Source organism: Mus caroli, unplaced genomic scaffold (genome assembly GCF_978045245.1).
Source record: "Mus caroli unplaced genomic scaffold, Mus_caroli_1 scaffold_3, whole genome shotgun sequence".
Classification (NCBI taxonomy): domain Eukaryota; kingdom Metazoa; phylum Chordata; class Mammalia; order Rodentia; family Muridae; genus Mus; species Mus caroli.
Genome location: NW_028227258.1, coordinates 77,078,133 through 77,099,876, shown reverse-complemented (window position 1 = coordinate 77,099,876; position 21,744 = coordinate 77,078,133). Strand labels below are relative to the sequence as shown.

At 40.5% G+C, this 21,744-nt stretch overlaps 1 protein-coding gene across 7 annotated transcripts in view; it reads left to right on the top strand.

Annotated features, from left to right (window-relative positions):
* The window catches only part of Fbxw7 (F-box and WD repeat domain containing 7), a 161,775-nt gene extending 140,903 nt beyond the window's left edge, over nt 1-20,872 (top strand). For all 7 annotated transcript variants that reach the window (XM_029475516.1, XM_021158294.2, XM_029475514.1 and 4 more), the window contains 8 exons: nt 7,014-7,148; nt 9,204-9,327; nt 10,965-11,101; nt 12,543-12,656; nt 14,102-14,283; nt 16,116-16,341; nt 17,856-18,066; nt 18,970-20,872. In XM_029475516.1, coding sequence (XP_029331376.1) covers nt 7,014-7,148; nt 9,204-9,327; nt 10,965-11,101; nt 12,543-12,656; nt 14,102-14,283; nt 16,116-16,341; nt 17,856-18,066; nt 18,970-19,238 — 1,398 coding nt within the window. In that variant the 3' untranslated portion in view covers nt 19,239-20,872. The remainder of the gene's footprint in view (nt 1-7,013; nt 7,149-9,203; nt 9,328-10,964; nt 11,102-12,542; nt 12,657-14,101; nt 14,284-16,115; nt 16,342-17,855; nt 18,067-18,969) is intronic.
* The last annotated feature ends 872 nt before the right edge of the window (nt 20,873-21,744 follow it).

The following is a 21,744-nucleotide window of genomic DNA, read 5'->3' as shown; positions in this document are numbered from 1 at the left end:
CAGGGTGGGAGTACAGAAGAATTTGGCCATTAACAAAAAAGGTAGTGTTTCTGATGCTGTACCATTTATGAGCATTGGAAACATTGGACTAAGCAAAAGAAGCCAGATGTAAGCGGAAACATTTATTAATAAAACATTTATTAATAAACATTTATTAATAAAAAGAGACAGAAAGTAGTTTAGTGGTTGCCATGTAGGAAGCAGAGAGGCCTGGGGCTACCTCCTAAGAGATGTAGGGTTTCTTTTGGGAAGGGTGACAGAAGTGTTCTAAAACTGGGTAGAGTCGTGGTCATCCAGAAAGACAGGCATCCTGGGAACCCCCTAGGTGTACACTTAAACAGCACGCCTGTTAGATGGCATACATCTTGTAAAAACGAAAGCACAGTGCTTATTTTGTGTAAGTGTATTTTTGCATGGCTTTATTGGGTTTCTAAATAATACCTTTATTTTCTTGTTTGTGTTTGGGTTTCTATGCTGTGGAATGTATTCTTGTTTTTTGAACACATTTCTTGTATATTAGGAATGTGAGGTTAATTTAGGAACTCCATCAGTGAGTCACTGGGATTGGTAACTTAGCATTCACTGCTTCTCGGTAGAGGTGACTGAGTGGTTTCTTTCATTGCCTTGCTTGCAGATGCCTTGAGTTTGCTCAACTTCCAACCACTGTCTTTTAGTAGGATTTAAATTCTTTGAACATTTACTGGGAAGATTGCCTTGAATACTTTGGATTTTTATAATTTAAGTTAGATTGTCTTATCTCTTCTTATTCTGAATGATAGACTAAATCAAGAACATACCAACACAGCTATCATAGATGAGGTACTTAACAATTCTTTCCAGACAGTAATTAATAAAAATATGAACATGCCTGATGCTAGCTAGCCACCACACCAATATAAAATGAACACATTTCACTACCTCTTGTCTGCTTGAATTGTTGGGTACATAATGCACACATAAGAAAATTATAAATTTAAAAGACACGTTGGCTTTGTCATTTCAAATATTTAAGAAGTCCCATTGTATAAATCCTAATATTTTAAATACTTAGGTGCTGTGTGTGTTTGTTTCATCTATAGCTAGAAAATTTTCTTGAAGTGATGTCTTTTTAGGTGAGTTTTAACACTATTTTGTGGGGTAGGGCAGATCTAGCTACTGTAACTGACAGGTGTGGAGCCCTGGTTCTCAGAAGGGTTTGTTTTTTGCCTCGCAAACAATAGGGAAGGGGTCGGAGCCTTTTGATGTTTACTATGCAAAAGCAATATGAAGGATAGCCTCCAAAAGCAAATAAGTATCCAACCCAAAATATTATAGTACTGAGGTTAAGAGGCTTGGGATTAAACAAATGGAAGTTACATTTTACTTATGAAAATGAATACTACCACAAAAAAGCCTGTTTTTTAATGTTTATAGACATGTGTTAATTAAACTCACCTTTCCTGTAAGGGTTACTACTTCCCCACTCTTTTACCTCAAATTTATGACATTTTCCCCCTACCTGTGCCCTGCAAATTCTCAACTTTTTATTCTGTCCAGTCATTTAGAAATAAATAAGGCTTAAAATAAAAATCTAGACATGTTTATATACTCTTAAAGGAATATTTAAAATACTAATATCTGACCAAGCCAGGGAAACGGGAGGAATGACAATGAGTTCTGCATGCACATGAACATGTGCACAAGCCAGCACCCAGAATACAGCACTGGGGTCTTACCTGGGTGCTGAAACCACATGGTGTCTCTAGTGCCCATCTCCACAGCCCTCAAAACTGACTGGAAAAGACGCTCATTAGCAGGCTATTCCAAATAAGGTTTTTTATATATGGTTAGGCCCATTTTTCCCACAGCATTTTAATGTACCAAAGTATTTTTTGTAAACCATTTATGATGTTCATTAAGAGAACTTTTTCTAATATTGATATGTAATAGTGGGGGTATTAATACTTTCTTCTCATGAGGCTGTTTTAGAGACAGTGTTTGTTTAATAAAATTTCCAGGGCTGGTGAGATGGCTCAGTGGGTAAGAGCACCCGACTGCTCTTCCGAAGGTCCAGAGTTCAAATCCCACAACCACATGGTGGCTCACAACCATCCGTAACAAGATCTGGCGCCCTCTTCTGGAGTGTCTGAAGACAGCTACAGTGTACTTACATATAATAAATAAATAAATCTTTAAAAAAAAAATAAAAAAATAAAATTTCCAAATGTTATACTTGTTACAGCTTAGCTTTAGAAATGTTAACTGTAAAGGTAAAATCAGAACACCCAACTGTGAGTCTCTAAACGCATTTGGTCCTAGAAAAGTATGTCTTTTATATGAGTAGTTGCAGTGAGAGATCATTCTTTTATTTATTCACTTTACATCCCTATTGCTGCTCCCCCCAGTCTCTCCCCACCTTCCTCCCCTTTTCTTCTGAGAAAATGGAGTGCTCTCCCCCTCCCCCCAAAACCCAGCACATCATGTCTCTGCAGGGCTAGGTGCTTCTTCCCCCACTGAGGCCAGGCAAGACAGCTGAGTTGGGGACATATTCCACAGACAAGCAACAGCTTTAGGGTGTAGTAGGATTGAGGACCCTGAAGGGGACAGGAACTCCACAGGGAGACCAACAGAGTTAACTAACCTGGACTCTTGGGGGCTCTCAGAGACTGAACCATTAACCAAAGACCTACACCCCCACCACACACATGTAGCAGAAGTCAGGTTGATCTTCATGTGAGTCCTGAATAACTGGAAAGAGCTCATTATTAGTTCATCGAAACAATGTAGAATTATCTATAGTGCAAGTAGAAAATGTAATCCTCCTGACCCAAGACATTCTGTAGCAACTAAATGTCAACCTGACAAAGTAGATCCAGCCTTGATCTTCTGAGCTTCAAGTCTGTCTCTGACATAACCCAGAACTCATTGCCATACACTGCCCTTGTCTTAGCTAGAGTTTTATTGCTGTGAAGAGACATCATGACCACGATAAAGGAAAACATTTAATTGGGACTGGCTTACAGTTTCAGAGGCTCAGTCCATTGTCATCATGGCAGGAAGCATGACAGCATGCAGGCAGACATGGTGCTGGAGAAGGAGCTGAGAGTTCTACATCTTGATCTGCAGTCAGCAGAAAGAAACTATATGCCACACTGGGCATAGCTTGAATAGATAAAACCTCAAAGCCCAACCCACAGTGACACACTTCCTCCAACAGGCCACATCTCCTAATAGTACAGCCAAGCATCCAAACACCTGAGTCTATCAGAGCCATTTCCAACATTGTTCTACTGGCTAACCAGTTTTGTTTCAATTTGACATAAGTTAGTGTCATGGGAGGAAGGAGCCTCAGTTGAAGAAATGCTTCAGTAAGATCCAGTGTTGAGGCATTTTCTCTATTAGTGGTCACTGTGGAGGACCCAACCTCTGTGGGTGGGGCCATCCCTGAGGGTCCATGAGAAAGCAGGCTGAGCAAGCCAGGGGAAGCAAGTCAGTAAGCAGCACTCCTCCATGGCCTCGGTCAGCTCCCACCTTCAGGATTCTGCTCTGTTTGGGTTTCTGTCCTGCCTTCCTTCTATAATGAACAGCAATATGGAGGTATATGCTAAATAAACCCTTCCCTCCCCAACTTGCTCCGTTGGTCTTGCTGGTTTGTCACAGCAATAGAAACCTTAGCTAAGACAACCCTGGTTTTGTTGTTGTTGTTATTGTTGTTGTTTTTGTTTCGTTTTGTTTCGAGGCTGGTGCCAAACTTACTAGAACTGACTCACTTGCCTGGAGGCTTATGATGCTTCAGTGCCAATCTTATAGACAGCCCTAGCTCTCAAACAAAGGAGGGTGGTGTGAGCTGACCTGTGAGGGATACACTGGCAATCTTTGTACAAATCTACGATTGAGGCATTTGATGGTGACTTCCCTGTTGTGTAACAAGCAAAATGGGAGCTCTTGTCCTCTTCTTGCCCTCCTATTGCTCCTAAGGCGGTGTTATAGGACTCACTTGGTCCAGCCTCCTCTGTCCTCATAAAACACTCACAACTCCATTTGCAAATTGAGTAAGAACAAACGATACACCACTGTAGATAACAGCCTGTTAATGAAAAACAGAAATGTCAACTAAAAACAATGAACTAGAAAAAATACTTCTGTTTTGATATTTATAATGAATAAACTCTATATTTAAAGATTTACCATGTTCTATGCTAAGTCAAATTACACGTTTTCTGATTTGTCTTACTTAAGTCTTGTTAGTAACAGAAGATTAAAAGCTATAAGAGAGGTGACAAAACAAGATCAGTATTTTTGTTTCTTTGAAATTTTGTTACAGCATGGTTAAGGAAGCTTATTAAACCTTGTGTAACGAAGTTGAAGAACTTCATGTATTTAGTCAGGGAAGACTAGAGGAAAGTTCTGTATTTAATATAGTCCAGAACTTTACATCAAAATAGAAACAGATTGAGCCTTGGGTTCTTTAGAAAGGAATACCTAGATCACGTTTTCTGAGTTGGATTATGAAGCTGTTTGAACTAAGAAGAATTGCCCACAGGAGAGGACAAGAACTGTTCAAATAGAGATGGGAAAACTGGGTGTGGTGGCTTAAGCCTGTGATCTCCAGTGCAAGACGCTGTCTCAAAACAGCAGTCAGATAGACTGACTGCCCTGCTTAGGTTCTAAAGAAGTGAGTTTTCTATCATGGGAGTTCAGGCTCAGCGCTGTCCTAGGTCTTAAAACCTGTGCCTGATTGGAACAGTAAGCACACTCTATTAGTGTTCCCTCGTGCTAATTCATGAATCACCTGCATCAATATTGTATGAGTTGCTTGTATAGAAAGAGAGGGGGGGGGAGGAGAGAGAGAGGAAGGAGGGGGGGAAGGAAGGAAAGAAGGAGAGAGAGGAAGGAAAGAAGGAAAGAGAGAGAGGGGAAGGAAGGAAAGAAGGAGAGAGAGAGGAAGGAAGGAAAGAAGGAAAGAGAGAGAGGGGAAGGAAGGAAAGAAGGAAAGAGAGAGAGAGAGATCAGCAGGGGATGTTGATACATGCCTTTAATCCCTGTACTCTAGGGGTTGAGGCAGGTAGATCTCTATGAGTTGGAGGCCAGCCTTGTCTACAAAGTGAGTTCCATGACAGCCAGAGAAACACTTTCTTGGGGGTTGGGGGTGGGGCATCTCCTTCAAGTAAACTGTGGGATCCTGCTAGTTTTGGGGAAATCACTGTGCCAGAAAATGTCTCTTATTATGGAGGCTTAAGGCTATAAGTAGAAGAGGGACTTTGCCTGGGAAATAAAATAGGAGAGTAAAGGTAGGAAGCTTGAGAGACCATTTGGAGATCTGAATACCATAATCTAGAAGAAGTGCTGGTACCTTAGCTGGTACAGTAATGACTAAGTCTTAGATATGTTTTGAACTTCTTGAATTTGTTTGTCTCTGAGCCTCCTGCATCTGCATTCTGCTTTCAAATGCTTAATTAAAATTGCACTTTTGTTGAGTCAGCATAGTTGTTCATCTCCCAAAATGGCCTTGGCTATGATATTGTCTACAGATTTCTTATAACGTAGGATAGGTGAAATAACCAACATACTATTTTTTAAAAAAATTCAAAATCTGTGAGGGATGTGAATCAATAAATTGTAATTTTAAGTTATTTATACTTTATGGTCAGTGATGAATCAAGTTTGGCTATGTTGTCAGATGGGCAGAATCTGAGGCAATGCCTGAATGCTGTGGGATCAGACAACCAATCCAGTGCTTTGGCTCCTGGGTGGGGTGTTCTCCATGTTGCATTTCAAAGCTGTGTTGTGTAGAGACTGTCTGAGCACAGAGCCCTGAGGACAAGTGAATGCTTTCTACATTGTATGTGCAAGAGAAAGGAGAGCACATGACTTACTGGAGCCCCCCCCCCCGACTCCTTACACTGGCAAAGTAGAGTAGGTCACGGACATAGTTCAGTGCTAACCGGAGTTCCATAGTTGTTCACATCACTGCAGAGTCTAAGGGAATATATACCTCTTGAATTACTCTGAGTGCCGCTTCCTGCAAGCCTTTGTGTTTCTTACATCTTATGGAATCCGAGTGCAAGTATTAGAGGAGGGGCCATACCTTGCCTGTTACTCTTTACCCATCCATGTCCAAGATGGCGCCATAGCCCCCAGAAGTGTCTTCATCAGAGGACTGTGTTGATATGTTTTCACGTAACAATTGTGAAGTTACTTAAATGTTTTACATGGTTATTACAAAATTCCAACATTTTAAATTATTCATATGGCCTTAAATTTGTTCCTTTAAAGAGCCATGGCTCTTGTGAGCAGTCATGCACACTGAGGGAAAATATTAAAAACAAACAAATGGAAAGAGTTTTTTAAAAGAACCCATACTTTTGAAGTATATGTGTTTTCATTTTTCATAAGTACAGCATTTTTATTCATTTTGGGCTTTGTTTATATTCCAATTTTGCAGTATTAACTCAGCTAATCTTTTCTATTGCTTGCCATTTCTTACCTATAATTTTTGTAAAGTAAAGCATTTTTAAAGTTTATAGAAGAAACTTGTCAGATATGCAGAATAACCAACTATTAATTTTTTATGTTGCAAATCTCTTAGCTCTTAGATGAAAACCTTATTCAAGCCTTAAAAATTTATGGCTGTCCACTAAAGAGAATATATAGAGAAAAATGACCTATCAAAAATTCCCTATTTATTCAGTAACCCACATGGATGTTTCTAGGACAAGATTTTCGTGTCTCCCAGTGTCTTGGTGTTAGAAGAATGCATAACTCTTATAATTAAAAATAAATGCAGGCTTTGGGTTTTTGTTGTTGTTATTGTTGTTTGTGGGGTTTTTGTTTGTTTGTTTGTTTGTTTGTTTGTTTTTGCCAGTCATGACTTTTAATGCTTTTTGGGAAAGTTACTGAGTAAACTTGCTAAAACTAAAACCTGCAGTCGCTTCAGTGGCTTCTGTCCATGGTTCTACTGCTCAAACATGGCCATGCAGGGGCTTGTGGGTCTTTTGTATGAATTTGTAATGTGTCCAATTCCTCTTTGGTAGAGCTGGAGCGGACCAGAGAAGTTGCTGGCTTTAGATGAGCTCATTGACAGCTGTGAACCAACACAAGTGAAGCATATGATGCAAGTGATAGAGCCCCAGTTCCAGCGAGACTTCATCTCCTTGCTTCCTAAAGAGGTAAGGGGCTGTCAGCCGCACCCGCTGGGGGCTGTCCAGTGGTTATGGGTGCATAACCACAGCCTGTAAGCAGTGTCCTGCTCATTATGGTTGACACTTGGACAAACTGCTATGGCCTTTTGGTACAGTTGTCACATAAAGTGCATTCATACCATGGTACTACTTCCTTCCACTTGGATAAAGTAAGGCTTTGTGTGAGAGTCACTGAGTTTCTTCAAGAATTTTTTCCCTAGGTTATCTAAAGGCTGGCTTTAGTTTATTTGGTTTTTTTTTTTTTTTTAGTTATTTAGTTGTGTTTATTATTTATAGTGGATGTTTTCAAAATTCTGGATTCATTAAGCAGCAACACTCTTTTTGTTTTTATTTTGGTAATTATCTAATGCCCCTTCAAGATCAGTAATTTTATAATTGTTATATTTCCCTGGTTATTACATTATACAATTTTTTTAACATATAGAATTTTACCTATATGCCTTTGTGGCATTTCTACTAATCATCGTCCATCAGAGAGAGAAAGAGAGAGGAGAGAAAGATAACATAAAATTGGATTCTTACAGCTCTTAATCATATAGCCATGTGTGGCTTATAGTTTAAATATAATGCACGTATTGACATTAGACTTCATAACTTAATTTTTATCAAAAGAAAGGAATATGTGATATTAAATAGTATCCTCATAGCCTATATTTTCTAAAATTACTATATACATGTAATAAATATCAGTTAAATAGCACAAAAAACTAACACATCATTCATACAGTGATCCTGAAACCTCAGATTTGAACAGAAAGAGTTTTGCTTTCTCTTTTCTTAGATAATCACTCTAAATTCCTAGTGGTGTTAAATATAGTCATAGTTATAATCTGGCATTAGATTTGAGTAAAATCAGTGAAGTGAAGTACAACTCTGGGGAAAAGCAAAATTGATACTTTTTTTTTTCCCCTGGTACCTTTTCCCTTTTGGAGTACTTTTTAAAACCTCCATTGTCCCAGAAGAAAAGTGTTTATTCTTGGGCGCTTTTTCTACAGCAGAACTCTTTGAATAAACTTAGAAAAGTAACATGAGATCTCCTTTGCTTCCATCGGGGCGTAAAATAGGGGACATTTTTTGTAAGTGAAGTGGATATTCATCTTGATTATTTTACATGCCTGATACCCTCCTCTAGAATATGCATATGTGTAGTATGTTCATGTGTTCAAGTGTGTGTACATATGTACATGCAGATGTGGTCTACCACTGAGTCGAGAGCTTACCCATTCAGCTAGAGTGGCAGCTGTCCAGTGAACAGTGACTGTAGGAATTGCCATGCCTAGCCTTTTACAAGACTGCTGGGATCTGAGCCCTTATCTTCATGACTACACATGAAATGTTACTGACTGAGCCATCACCAAGCTCCAGAATTTGAAAGTGTTTTAGAATTTAAGAAGTAAGCACAGATGATTAATAAAAGGCAAAGCACCAAAAGATTCTCTTGGCTTCCGTGTTCTTTCAAAGACTTCCTGAGGAAAAAAGATGTTTGGAAGGAGAGAGCCCTGGCTTAGCATATCAGCTATGGTGTTTTGTTTCCTGCTACTGGGGTATTCTTCACTTGGGAAGTGCTTTATGTTTATGTGGAAGAATAATGGCATAGACTTAACCCTATAGGGAAGTATGTTATTTAAAACATTATTACCATATTGACACAAAATGTACTTGTATTTTTTTTGATAATTGGTGTGAACAATTTCAAGTCTCTTTACCAACATTTATTTAGGTTATCTAAGTGCTTGAGCACTAGGCTCACACAAGAAACTTGTGATAAGTGGCATTGTTCTCACCTTGTAAGTAAATACCAATAAAATCATAGGTCACCCAGAATAAAGCCTCAGATTCCTAATATGAGATTAATGAGCATTTTCTTTGCTCTTAAAATACTGCTTTTCTTGATTCGTTCAGCCCACTGAAATACAGCAGTCCTAGCAAGATGCTCATCTTGGGTAGAGTAACCTTTTTTTCTGTGATTTTTTTTTTTTTTTTTGAAGTGTGAGTATGCCTTCCCTATTTCCTTTTCCATAGTTGGCACTCTATGTGCTTTCATTCCTGGAACCCAAAGACCTGCTGCAAGCGGCTCAGACTTGTCGATACTGGAGAATTTTGGCTGAGGATAACCTTCTCTGGAGAGAGAAATGTAAAGAAGAGGGTAAGTTCAGAATCACACAGATGTGTTTCTTCTCTGCAGAAGTAAAGGATTCTGGAAACAAGTTAACAGAATAACTTGGCTGTGAGTGAGAGTAGATGGCTGGCTCAGGTGCCTGCCAGAGTGCATCTGCGTCTGTTCACTTCCTTGATCCAAACAGGAAAGGAGGCCACCTGATTTAAAGGAAGCCACAAATCTGCAGTTAAATACCCAGATAATTGAGTATTGTAAATACTCCTCGAATAAACACTTACTGCGCACCTCCTGTGAGCTGAGCATTTGTAAATGCTGGGGACGTGGTACTGTTTCATCCTAGTCTCCCTGTTGTGGACCTTCTATTATTGAAGTATAGTTTAGTTTGGCTTCTGTTTTGTAAACAGGTATCTAGAAAAGTAATCATTTAGAAAAAAAAAAATAGCTGTTTCTGAGGGGCAAAATGCTTGAGAGAGAAAATGGTAATGCTCTGTTCTATAGATTAGGCCCCCTTCGAAGCCGTGTGACCAGGTAGAGAGCACTGACCAGTGAGGGTGAGTGGAGACTCCAGGGCAGGGTCTCAGATGCTTCTTGCTAAGCCTGGTTCTGCAGTCAACCTCTGACTGTTCCTAGATTAATGATAAGATCCTCTTCTTAAGTTGTGGGGTTTTTTGTTGTTTTGTTTTGTTTTTTAATGTAAACCAGGGTTAATCAACTCTGCCTTACCTTCTTTCTCAGAGCCCTTTTTCCCCTTGAGACAGGGTGCCTCTATACAGACCAGGCTGGCCTTGAACTCATGAAGATTCACCTTCCTCTGCCTCCTGAGTACTGGAATTAAAGGGGTATGCCACATACCTAGCTTAAGAGTCCTTTTTAAATGTCCTCTTAAAAAACTATATTTCGTAAAAATGATTCTGAACAGCTTGGTTTATATAGCAAGTTCCAGGGCAGTCCAGACTGTGGTAATAACCTGAGGTAATGGGGTTCACTGTACTCATAGCACTTGGAAGACAGAGACAGGATTGCTGAAAGCTAGAGGCCATCTTGGTCTCCATAGTGAGTTCAAGCCATTTTATTGAGTAGGATGCGGTGATATTCTCCCCATTCTTCTATTCCTGTTGCCTACGTGCTTTATAAGTTTACTGTTCTAGGAAACTATGATAAGTGAAATTATACAGCATTTCTCCTTTTGTGATTGCCTTATTCACTGAGCAAAATGCCTTCAAGGTTCATGTCACAGCGTGTATCCCCATGTCCTCTGTTAAGGCGAGCAGCATTTCTGGGTGCACCACTACATTTGGTGTTCATCTATGGAAAGGCACGGTGACTGCTCTGCTTTTGCTGTGAGCATGTGTGTATCTCTGCTTTTCATCCTTTTGCATATACATGCAGAAGTGAAAGTCCTGCATCCTGCACTGTGTTTGTGCATTTAGGAGTCACTGTACTAATTTCCACAGCAGTGCACATACACTCCCATCTTTGCATGTCCATACCAGCCCCTCCCACAGTCACTGTGAGAGAGAATGGAGAGAGAGAGAGAGCAAATGGAGGGTCAGTGCTGCACAGCCCAGTATCTGGGCCAAGCAGAGAAAACAAGAACTTTATAAGGTGTGTAATTTTTATTAGTGGTGAAAAGAATTATTCTCTTGAACTCTTTGATACTTTAGGGATTGATGAACCGTTGCACATCAAGAGAAGAAAAATAATAAAACCAGGTTTCATACACAGCCCATGGAAGAGTGCGTATATCAGACAGCACAGAATTGATACAAACTGGAGACGAGGAGAACTCAAATCTCCTAAGGTAACAGACTCTTGACATACCAACAGAAACCTTTCTTCAGGTACAGTGCCTGCTCTCTTCACATGTTGGCTGCAGTGTAACGCAGTGCCTACCTTCTATGGAAAGGAACTCAAAGTGCAATGATCAGTGTTCTTTTATTTCTCATTTCTTTAATCTGATAATTTTATTGGAATCAAGGATAAGTTGATTCAGGCATGGTGTCACATGCTTGTAGTCCCTGTATTCAAGAGGCCAAGGCAGGAGGATTACTGTGAGTTAAAGCCAACCTGAGCAATATACTGAGTTCTAGGCCAATGTGAGCTATTAGTATGAAACCTTGTCTCAAAAATGTTTCTCCCCAAAAAGGTGAGTTGAGACACTGCGTGATACTGTGCTACCATGATTCTCACTACGAGGTTGCAGCCTTCTAGCCTCACAGGCCAAATGGATTTTTTGTGTGTGTGTTTGTTTGTTTTTAATTATTTGAAGCAGAAGTCTCATTTTCTGTCTTAGAATATTATTTCAGATGTGTAAATGGTAGAAATACTAAATATATACTTTAATAACAAAAAGTGAGCCAGCTATGGGAGGCATAATTTTATATGCCAGCATGCCCTGGGATAAGTTTTAGGTTGAAACAAAAACAAAAACAAAAAAACATTATTTGCTATTACTCTGTTTCTTCTCTGGAGTGCTAAAAGTTGCATCTAAAACCCACTCTTCTCCTCCTTTTCCGCTTCCACCTCTTTCTCTTCCTTTTCTTCTTCTTTACTACTGAGCTGAGGTGAGCTCAGTTATCCAGGCTGCCTTGGAGCTCACCTTGGTATCCCAGGCAGGCCTTAACCCTGGGACCCTCTATTTTGTCCTCCTTGTGTCATCAGGCCTGGTTTTCTTCTGTTTTTGTCAACAGTATTTACTAAAATAAAGTAACTTTTCTTTTGACTTAAACAGATTAGACATTTGTGTTAGAACCATCTTTATGAAGTTTTGGCTTAGTAAAATGTTAATAGTGGACAGTAGAATATGGAAATATTTAATGTTTAATTTATCATCCAGGAAAAAGATGTTGTGTCTTTTATATAAAGTTCATTCTAAAAATAGATTATAGATTACTATTCTGACACATGGCTCCTTCTTGTTTTCACTGTGTGATGTATGCACATGTGTGTGCGCGCACACATACAGGTCAGAGGAGGTAGTGAGTTCTCCTGTTCTCATTCTCTGTCTGCCTTACTTTTTAAGATAGTCTCTCTCACTGATCCTGGAGCTGGGCTGGCAATTAGAAGCCCCAGGAACACGTCCCTCAGTGTCAGGGTCATTGTGTGACCACACAGAGTGTTTCTATGAGTTGGAGGGATTCGGCCCCAGGTTCTGTCTATCTGAGCCATCTCTGCAGTATGTCACTGTATTCTGAAGAATGTGATGTAGTGACATCCACAGGATCTGTACACTTTTCTTATAGGTGCTGAAAGGGCACGATGACCATGTGATCACATGCCTACAGTTTTGTGGCAACCGCATAGTTAGTGGTTCTGATGACAACACTTTAAAAGTTTGGTCAGCGGTCACGGGCAAGGTAAGTTCACTTTGGAGTCACCATTTTGTGTGTGCAGTCACAGTAAAGTGGATGTTTCTTAATAGCAAATATCAGGCCTCCTTTAGAAACATGTCCCTTTTCCTGATGGCTATGAGTGTCACCCTGGCATGCTGGCAGCAGTAGGGTTTCCTTCATTTAAGTAGCTTGTGTCTTTGTCACTTAGTCTAAGATGTCTCAGGAGCACATCCTTGTTTCTTTTCCTCAGTACCTTTCACCTTGCCTGTGTGAGTTAGAATCACTACTTCCTGATGCCTTCCAAAACATGACAGAGAAATGTGTAATTTTCCTTATAAGCTGCTTTGTTGCTGAGCTGTCTGCAATTTAGAAACCAGGCATATCCTGTTAAGGTTGTCGCAGACATCGGTGGTAGGGAATGAAGCAGGGCTGAAGAGCCAAGCAGTTGACGCAGTGGCTGCACCGTTCGTACACCATGGACCGTTCCTTAACCAGTCTCTAGTGAATATTGAATTATATGTTCAAAAGAGAACATTTTCATGAACTAAGTAATTGACCATTTATAAAAATAACAGAAGAAAGTATGTGAAAAGCTTATGTTTTTAGAAAATGTGTCTTGCTGTGTTGTTCCATGGACAAGAATCTTACAAATTCTCAACTTAGATGTTAAACTGTTCAGAGCAGCTACATATTTCCAGGGTCTAATAGTAGTTTGGGTTTATCTCAGAGTTTCAGCGTCTGTCTTTACATGTCTAGAAGTAGCATAGGCAGCCCTAACTACCGCCTTTAGGCAGATGGGGAGAGCTGTGGTATGTGGCCACACCCAGCGCTCCCTGCATTCTTGCCTTCCTTCTCGTCCTGGAAGACTCCCTACAGCTCAGTAGTATTTTAGTCCTGCGGCCAAGCTAGAGCTGTGGAACTTGCCTGCTCACAGTATGGTTACTTCCTGGCATGTCTTATGCTTTGTAGCATATGATTCTCTTTAAATTTTTTTACTTCATTTTATTATATGCATGTGTTTACTTGTATATATGTCTGTGCACCACATGCATATCAGGTGCCTTCCAAGGCCAGAACAGGGTGTCAGATCCCTGGGCACTAGAGTTCCAGGTGGTTGGGAGGCACCATGTGGGTGCCAGAGCTCAAACCCAGGTCCCTGAAAGAGCAACCAGTGCTCTAAATCACTGAGCCATCTCCCCAGCCCCTTCCTATGACTCCTATGGTTTATACCATGTTTCCTTTCTCCATACTTGTTCCTCAGTCATGTATCCCTGTATAAGCATATTCTGCTACCAAATAAGCCAACAGCAGTGATGGTGTCAGATAGCATTGGTGTGCAAAAATGCTTTCCTAGTGCTTCAGTAAAGTTGAATAAGTAAAATTTATTCCAAATTTTAATGAGATGTTAGTGTAGTCTTTGACTTGCTTGCATTTCTACCTAAAATTAATCATCTGAAGTGTTTTTCCAGTGTCTGAGAACGTTAGTGGGACATACAGGTGGAGTGTGGTCATCACAGATGAGAGACAATATCATCATCAGTGGATCGACTGACCGGACTCTCAAAGTGTGGAATGCTGAGACTGGAGAGTGTATACATACTTTATATGGGCACACTTCTACTGTACGGTGTATGCATCTCCATGAAAAAAGGTAAAGGACGTGCCATTATGATTGGGGCTCGCATTACTCTTACTTGTGACTCTGGGATTCATAGAGTACTAATGAGCTCTTCAAGTGGACACTAAGGATATAGTGCAGATGGTCCTAAGTTAAGAAAGTTGGGTTATATTGGCTTAAAAGTAGAGGATTGTCTAAATTTCCTTCTTCATTTGATATATGGCTGTTTTTCTTCAAACTCTGCTCTCTAATCTGTTTTGATGTTTTGATGAGTCATCATCTTTAAACAAAAATCATTTCCTTTCTTGATTTTCGTATTATGCTGTGTAAGAACAAAAAATTCAGTCACCAGGCCTTGTTGCCTGAGTCCTTAAGTGACACACCCACTCTGCCCCCACTGCATCACATCCCTGCATGTAGACATGGCTAAGGTCCAGGGGCCTTAACTTAATGTCAATACTAGTCATCCAAACTGTTGAGAGCACTCAAATATGGGGTCCTCTTGCCTTTTGCACAGCTGACAGAGCGCCCTCATGTTAGGATGGCTTGCTGCCCTATTTCTGCCCACCAAATGAAGGGAGAACTTAAAGTCCTGTTTTCAAGGTAGTCTCAGCCAAGTCTGGCCTGTTTGCCCTTTCCTTCCCAGTCCCTCTGCCTGGTGCTTTTTATGTCAGGCTTCTGCTGACCTCAGGCCCTTGTGTTGATACTTCTTCACTGCACCCAGCTAAGAAGTTGTGTTTTCTACTTCTTTGTCACTTTTGGTCTGCCGTGTCACATGCTGCTAATCTTTGCACTGAAGAGGTAGACATAGGAGGATACTGAGTTCCCAGCTTTCAGAGGAGAGCTTTCCTCTGACACCGTAGCTTAGAAGGGTCCTTCTGTGGAACCCACAGCATTCATGACCTACAGCTCTGTCCAGACTGCTTTTCATTAAGAATCATTGCTGTAAGCAGACCTTCCCTACAGCCATCCTTGTACAGGGACTCCTCTCACTCATAAATTTGAGCCTGCTTTGCATGGTGTGTTCTGTGATTAAAATTTAGGGATGGGTTTCAAAGGACACCACCTTTCCGTTTTTTGTTGTGTTCATTCTCCCACACGTCAGCACTCTGCTCTGTCTTACGTAGAATGGCTTTTTTATCTCTTGAGAATGAGGTAAAGGTGCCTGGTTAGTAATCATGATTGTCTCACTCTGGTTTTCAGAAGAGTATCATTTTATAGCACCGAGACAGTTGCTTTAGGCATTTGTGTTACTGCTATAGGAATATCTCTAAGAATCTCTGAGTCACCAGCTATGAACACGTGTCTGAAACTGACTTTCCCTGACTGTGAAGTATAAGGAAACAACTATGGCTTTCTGAGTCCCAAATTCACTTTAAAATTCTATTTTGTTGAGAAATAATTGTATTGAAATGTCTACTTACTCAAATAGTTAATAGGAGTTCATAATTGCAGTGTAGTGAAATGACAAAGATCATAAAGAAGGAAAGTTCTGGATTGTTGTAAGTTCATACCACCTGGAGGTACATTGAGGATTTATGCATATGCCACATTTCCATTTTACTGCTAATCAGGATCTTGTTGTGTGATTGGAGAGCTGCTTGAATGCAGTGCTTTCCAGACTGTGCCATGGAACCTTGAGGTGGAACCAGGGTCCCTAAGTCAGGGAACCAATCAGATGGCCAGTTGATCTCCAAGTCTTCCTCACTTCCCATTCCAGGCAGAGGAACTGGAATTTGCATTTGAAGGCATTAGGTAGAGTTTCTCATGAAAGGATTTCTGTTTAAGAAAAAGAGGAGAAAACAATGGTTTTACCTGTCCTGTGCATTCATTTCTTGACTCTTGTGCTCTGTTCTGCTCTGCAGGGTTGTGAGCGGTTCTCGAGATGCCACTCTCAGGGTTTGGGATATTGAGACCGGCCAGTGTTTACACGTCCTGATGGGTCACGTAGCAGCGGTCCGCTGCGTTCAGTATGATGGCAGGAGGGTTGTTAGTGGAGCATATGATTTTATGGTGAAGGTGTGGGATCCAGAGACTGAGACCTGTCTACACACGTTACAGGGACACACTAATAGAGTCTATTCATTACAGGTAAGAGGTCGTGTCTCTCCCACCCTTCGATTCTCTGCCGTTGACTCATAAGATTGTTCTCCTCAGTTACTGTCAAGTTGCTGTTTATAAGTACCTTAAAATTAGCATGAAGAAACACAAATTTCAAATCATTTTAACTGATTTAATGATTTAAATTTCTGTGATCCATTTTCTCTTTAAAATACAAATATTTGTCTTGGAACCTGATACTTCAGGATTATAAATTTTGCTACATTAATTAATACTTAGATAATCTCATAGGAGAATAACTTGGATTTTAATAAACTCCTTAGCTGAGGATTAATTTGACCAAAAGCTGCCCCTTTGCCTTGATAGCTAAAAGTTGATGGAGCATGTAATTGTGATTTCATCCCCATTTGAAGTAGCTGTGGAACCTCTCTGCAGAAAGCTCTGTACTTACTTGCCCAGAGCCACTGACTGGGAGCCACAGAGAGATGAATTTGACTAACCTGTTTTGTTTTCCTTTAGACTTGATATCTATTAATAGACTGTAATAGTTAAGATCTTCAGTAACTAGACATAAAACGTGGGATACTTTTATTTCTGGAACTGCAGCATTTTCCATCTTAAAATATTTCCTGTTACATAATTTCCTTCCCAGTTACTACTGCCTGTTAGTTAGATGAGCAAAGTAGAACAGAATCCCAGTGCTGATGTTGCCGTTCTTAGGGCATTTGATTCTTAATTGATGATACTGCCCAAGTAATGAAGTATTGATATATAATAAAGATATTGATTGCTTCAGAAAAGAGGATGGCTTCCAAGGAGAGGGAATTGGTTGCTAATGCTGCTGCTTGTGATGTGCTCAGAACGTAGAGAATGATCTCAGAATAGATAGCCGCATGTTATAGAGACCTTCTGGGGACCAGTAGTTGCTTATTGGCTTTTAGTGTCCTTGGGAAGCTGAAGAAGAGAGACTACATAGATTGCATTTGTTTCTAAAATACCCCCTCTTCTAATTCCTGATACAGTTTTCTTTTGGGATATTTGCTAATTAGCATTAATTTCTTGTTTACAAACAATTTTTAATGGAATTTACTATTGAACATCAATGAAAGTTAGCTGTGGCTATTCCCTTCCCTCAGGTGCTCTGTCTCAGGCACTGGCTTTGGCTTCCTCTAGGCAAGTCAGGCACCATAGTCCTACTAAATACCTGGGATGTGGCTTCCAGCTGGGAGCAGGTGGTCTGAAAAGGATGCTGTGTATTTCCGGTGCTTTGTCGCCTTCTTGAAGTTGTTTCTTCCTTGTTTGAACGATTCAGCTGTTTTGTTTTGTTTCTTTTTTTAACTTTAAGAGAATTTATGAAAGAAGTATTTTGAAGACATGATCTACAGACTTTCATGGCATGCACATCAGCTTACCTGCAAGTTTATCCTAGTATGCTTTGTTCTGGCCTACATGTTGCTTGTAGCCCTCTCCCTATTGTGAGTAATGTCAACAGCTGCTAGGACAGGAATCCATGTTCCTGTTGTAATACTCTGTGTCTGTTGTAGTTTGACGGCATCCATGTGGTGAGTGGATCTCTTGATACATCAATCCGCGTCTGGGATGTGGAGACAGGGAATTGTATTCACACGCTAACAGGACACCAGTCATTAACAAGTGGAATGGAACTCAAAGACAATATTCTTGTCTCTGGGAATGCAGATTCTACAGTTAAGATCTGGGATATCAAAACAGGACAGTGTTTACAAACATTGCAAGGTAAGCCCTGGCCCTCTGTTAGCCTGTCTTGAAAAATGTCATTGCTATTCAAGAGAGAACCTGTGGAGAGCAGAGGTTTAACCTTATGCAGAGTACTTACTCCTGATGAGCTTGTGAATGTTTGGCTTTCAAAAGTAGGCCACCTTGAGAAATGGTTTTCAATTGTGTCTTTAATGTGAAAATTGTTAATCATTTCCTGTGTGTTCTGTTGACTGTTTAACCTTAACAATGAGAAAGAAGAAAGACGTGACTGTCTCACGGAGCAGCGTTCCTTTTGAGTGATCATTTTATTTTGAATTGAAGCATCTCTGATAGGAAATTACTTTGGCCTTTGCTTGGTCAACTCCTTCAGTCGGAATGGAAGGAATAATGGTGCTCTCTGAGGTAAAGGTAGAGTGAGAAACATTGGCATTAGGTATTAGCACCATTGGGTTCTCCATGAGTAACTTCCTTCTCTTAGTCACAGCCCTTAGAAGGTATTATTGTTGTTTGTTTGTTTGGAGTGAAGCCATCAGGAGGCAGCACATAGCAGCCTTTGTTCATTAATTGTGACTGTTCCTAGGAGTTTGGGGTAGTCACAAATTCTATTTCCTTCTTTGACTGATCAGTTCATCATGGCAGAGTGACAGAGTGACAAACCTGAATGTTCCTTTTTCCAGCAGTGGAATGTGTGCACTGACCAGGGCTACTGGGAGCCAGAGCTCTTGAGACTTAATACTGTAGTTACAAATAGCTACCAGATTTTCTTACATCCAAGCTGGTCCTAAACTACACAAGGTTGCTAAATGTGCAGCTTTTTAAATATTGCATTTCTTGTATGCCATAATGTAGAAGAGCACAAGTCCCACGCAAAAGCCCCTGAACTCCCTTCCTAAGCAGTAACCCGCATTTGCCTTTGCCTAGGTCCCAGCAAGCATCAGAGCGCTGTGACCTGCTTACAGTTCAACAAGAACTTCGTAATTACCAGCTCAGACGACGGAACGGTCAAACTCTGGGACTTGAAAACGGGTGAATTTATCCGAAACCTCGTCACATTGGAGAGTGGGGGGAGCGGGGGAGTTGTGTGGCGGATCAGGGCCTCAAACACAAAGCTGGTGTGTGCAGTCGGGAGTCGGAATGGAACTGAGGAAACCAAGCTCCTGGTGCTGGACTTTGATGTGGACATGAAATGAAAAGCAGACATGATGAATTTTGTCCAACTGTGTAGACAATATACTCCCTACCCTTCCCCCTGCGCAAAAAACAAAAACAAACAAAAAAATGAAAAAAAAAAACCAGAAAAAAAAAGAGAAAAAAGAAAAGGAAAAAAATCCCTTGTACTCAGTGGTGCAGGATGTTGGCTTGGGACAACAGACTGAAAAGACCTACAGACTAAGAAGGTAAGAAGAGACAAGAGACCGTAACTGACAGGAGGCGGCAGCTGTCGCATCTCGAAAAGGCCTCACTTGTGACTGAGGGGCAGCTTGGCAAGACGACTCTCTAAATCCAACCAGGTGCAATTATTCTTTGTTTTCTTCTCCAGTGGTCATTGGGCAGAGCTACATCAGCGTTGTTACCGTCACCTAGAAAGGAGTGGCAGTAATATCCAAACACGGGCTGCTTATCTTCTAATCAGAGAGCATCTGCAACAAAACATCATTTTTCTGAAGTGGAAAAGCTTAAAACAATTACTGTGAATTGTTTTTGTACAGTTATCATGAAGCTTTCTTTTTTCTCTTTTTTCTGTTTCTTTTCTTTTTTTTTGCCAACCATTGCCAATGTCAATCAATCACAGTATTAGCCTCTGTTAATCTCTTTACTGTTGCTTCTATATACACTCTTCAATGCATATGTTGCTCAAAGGTGGCAAGTTGTCCTGGGTTGGTGAGTCCTGAGATGGATATAATTCTTGATGCTGGTGCTAGAAGTAGGTCTTCAAATCCGGGGTCGTTGTCCCACCCCTGTACTGTACTCCCAGTGGCCAAACTTATTTATGCTGCTAAATGAAAGAAAGAAAAAGCAAATTATTTTTTTTTTATTTTTTTTCTGCTGTGACGTTTTAGTCCCAGACTGAATTCCAAATTTGCTCTAGTTTGGTTACAGAAAAAAAGACTTTTTTGCCACTGAAACTTGAGCCATCTGTGCCTCTAAGAGGCTGAGAATGGAAAAGTTTCAGATAATAAAGAGTGAAGTTTGCCTGCAAATAAAGAATTGAGAGTGTGTGCAAAGCTTATTTTCTTTTATCTGGGCAAAAATTAAAACACATTCCTTGGGACAGAGCCTGAGGTGCCTGTTCTGTGGAGAAACTTCTTTTTGAGGGCTGTGGTGAATGGAAGAAAATACATAGTAAAACTGACAAGATATTTTAAAGATATATAAAACACAAAGGAAAAGGAAGTTGCTGGTCAGTCGTAGCATCTTACAGTATTGGGGAAAACAACTGTTACAGTTTCATTGCTCTGAGTGACTGACGTGAGAGGAATTCGCTCTGCAGTGACACTCTGTCACTCGCCTACCAGCTCGATGAGCGAGCGGGAGTCAGATGGTCCGCCTCATTCACCAGGAGCCGTAACTCAAGCTGAACTGTGAAAGTGGTTAACACTGTATCCTAGGCCGTCTTTTTTTTCCTCCTCCTGTTTATTTTTTGTTTGTTTTATTTATAGTCTGATTTAAAACAATCAGATTCAAGTTGGTTAATTTTAGTTATGTAACAACCTGACGTGATGGAGGAAAACAACCTGTAAAGGGATTGTGTCTATGGTTTGATTCACTTAGAAATTTTATTTTCTTATAACTTAAGTGCAATAAAATGTGTTTTTTCATGTTATTGCGCCTGCTTCTTCCACTAGATAATACTGTTTCATTATAACTATATAGTATTTGTGTCCGATATTTTAAATAATCAAGTTTTGGGTTTCTTACATCCCCTGCATTGTGACATAGAAACCAGCGCTTCTGAGCTCAGCCAAAGCTGAGGCACTGCAGATGGCACCCGAGCTGTCACGGAGGCCACTCTTCTGTTTGCATTGTGTGTATGAACATAAAAGCTAGTTTCTTCAGTCATAAAACTTGGAATTACAACTAGAAGCCTTGTAATAATGAGTTCACCTTCAAATCGCATGTACCAAGTGTTCACCAAAGCACTCGCACCCATTCTTCTCTCAGGCTGAGAGAAGTAGCCTCTGTCACCTTTGACTCAGATGGCCCTGAGAGCTTCAGCTCAGGTAGCTTAGGTGGTGCCTCAGATGAAGTCGCGGGATGGCAGGATTGAACCAGTTCCCAAAGGCTGAGTGTACACTGCCTCTGATGAAATGCTAGCAAACTAAAACAAGGTTTGAGGGGAAATGCCTTGTCTTGTTTTGTTTTTTTGTACTATTTACTCTTCTGCTGTTAGAGAGGCTAGAAAGGCATACATCTCTAATAATCTCAATAACCCAGGCCATAGGAAATAAATCTAAAATAAACATGGAGTCTTTCTCTGTAGAGAATGAGGTTCTCATAGCCGCAGCATCTGTCCTCTTTATTCACAGAGCCACTGTCTTAGTTAGGGTTTCACTGCTGTGAAAAAACACCATGACCAAGGCAACCCTTATAAGGGTAACGTTATAACTGGGGCTGGCTTGCAGGCTCAGAGGTTCAGTCCATTATCATCAAGGCGGGAGCCTGGCAGTGACTAGACAGGCATGGTGCAGGAGGAGC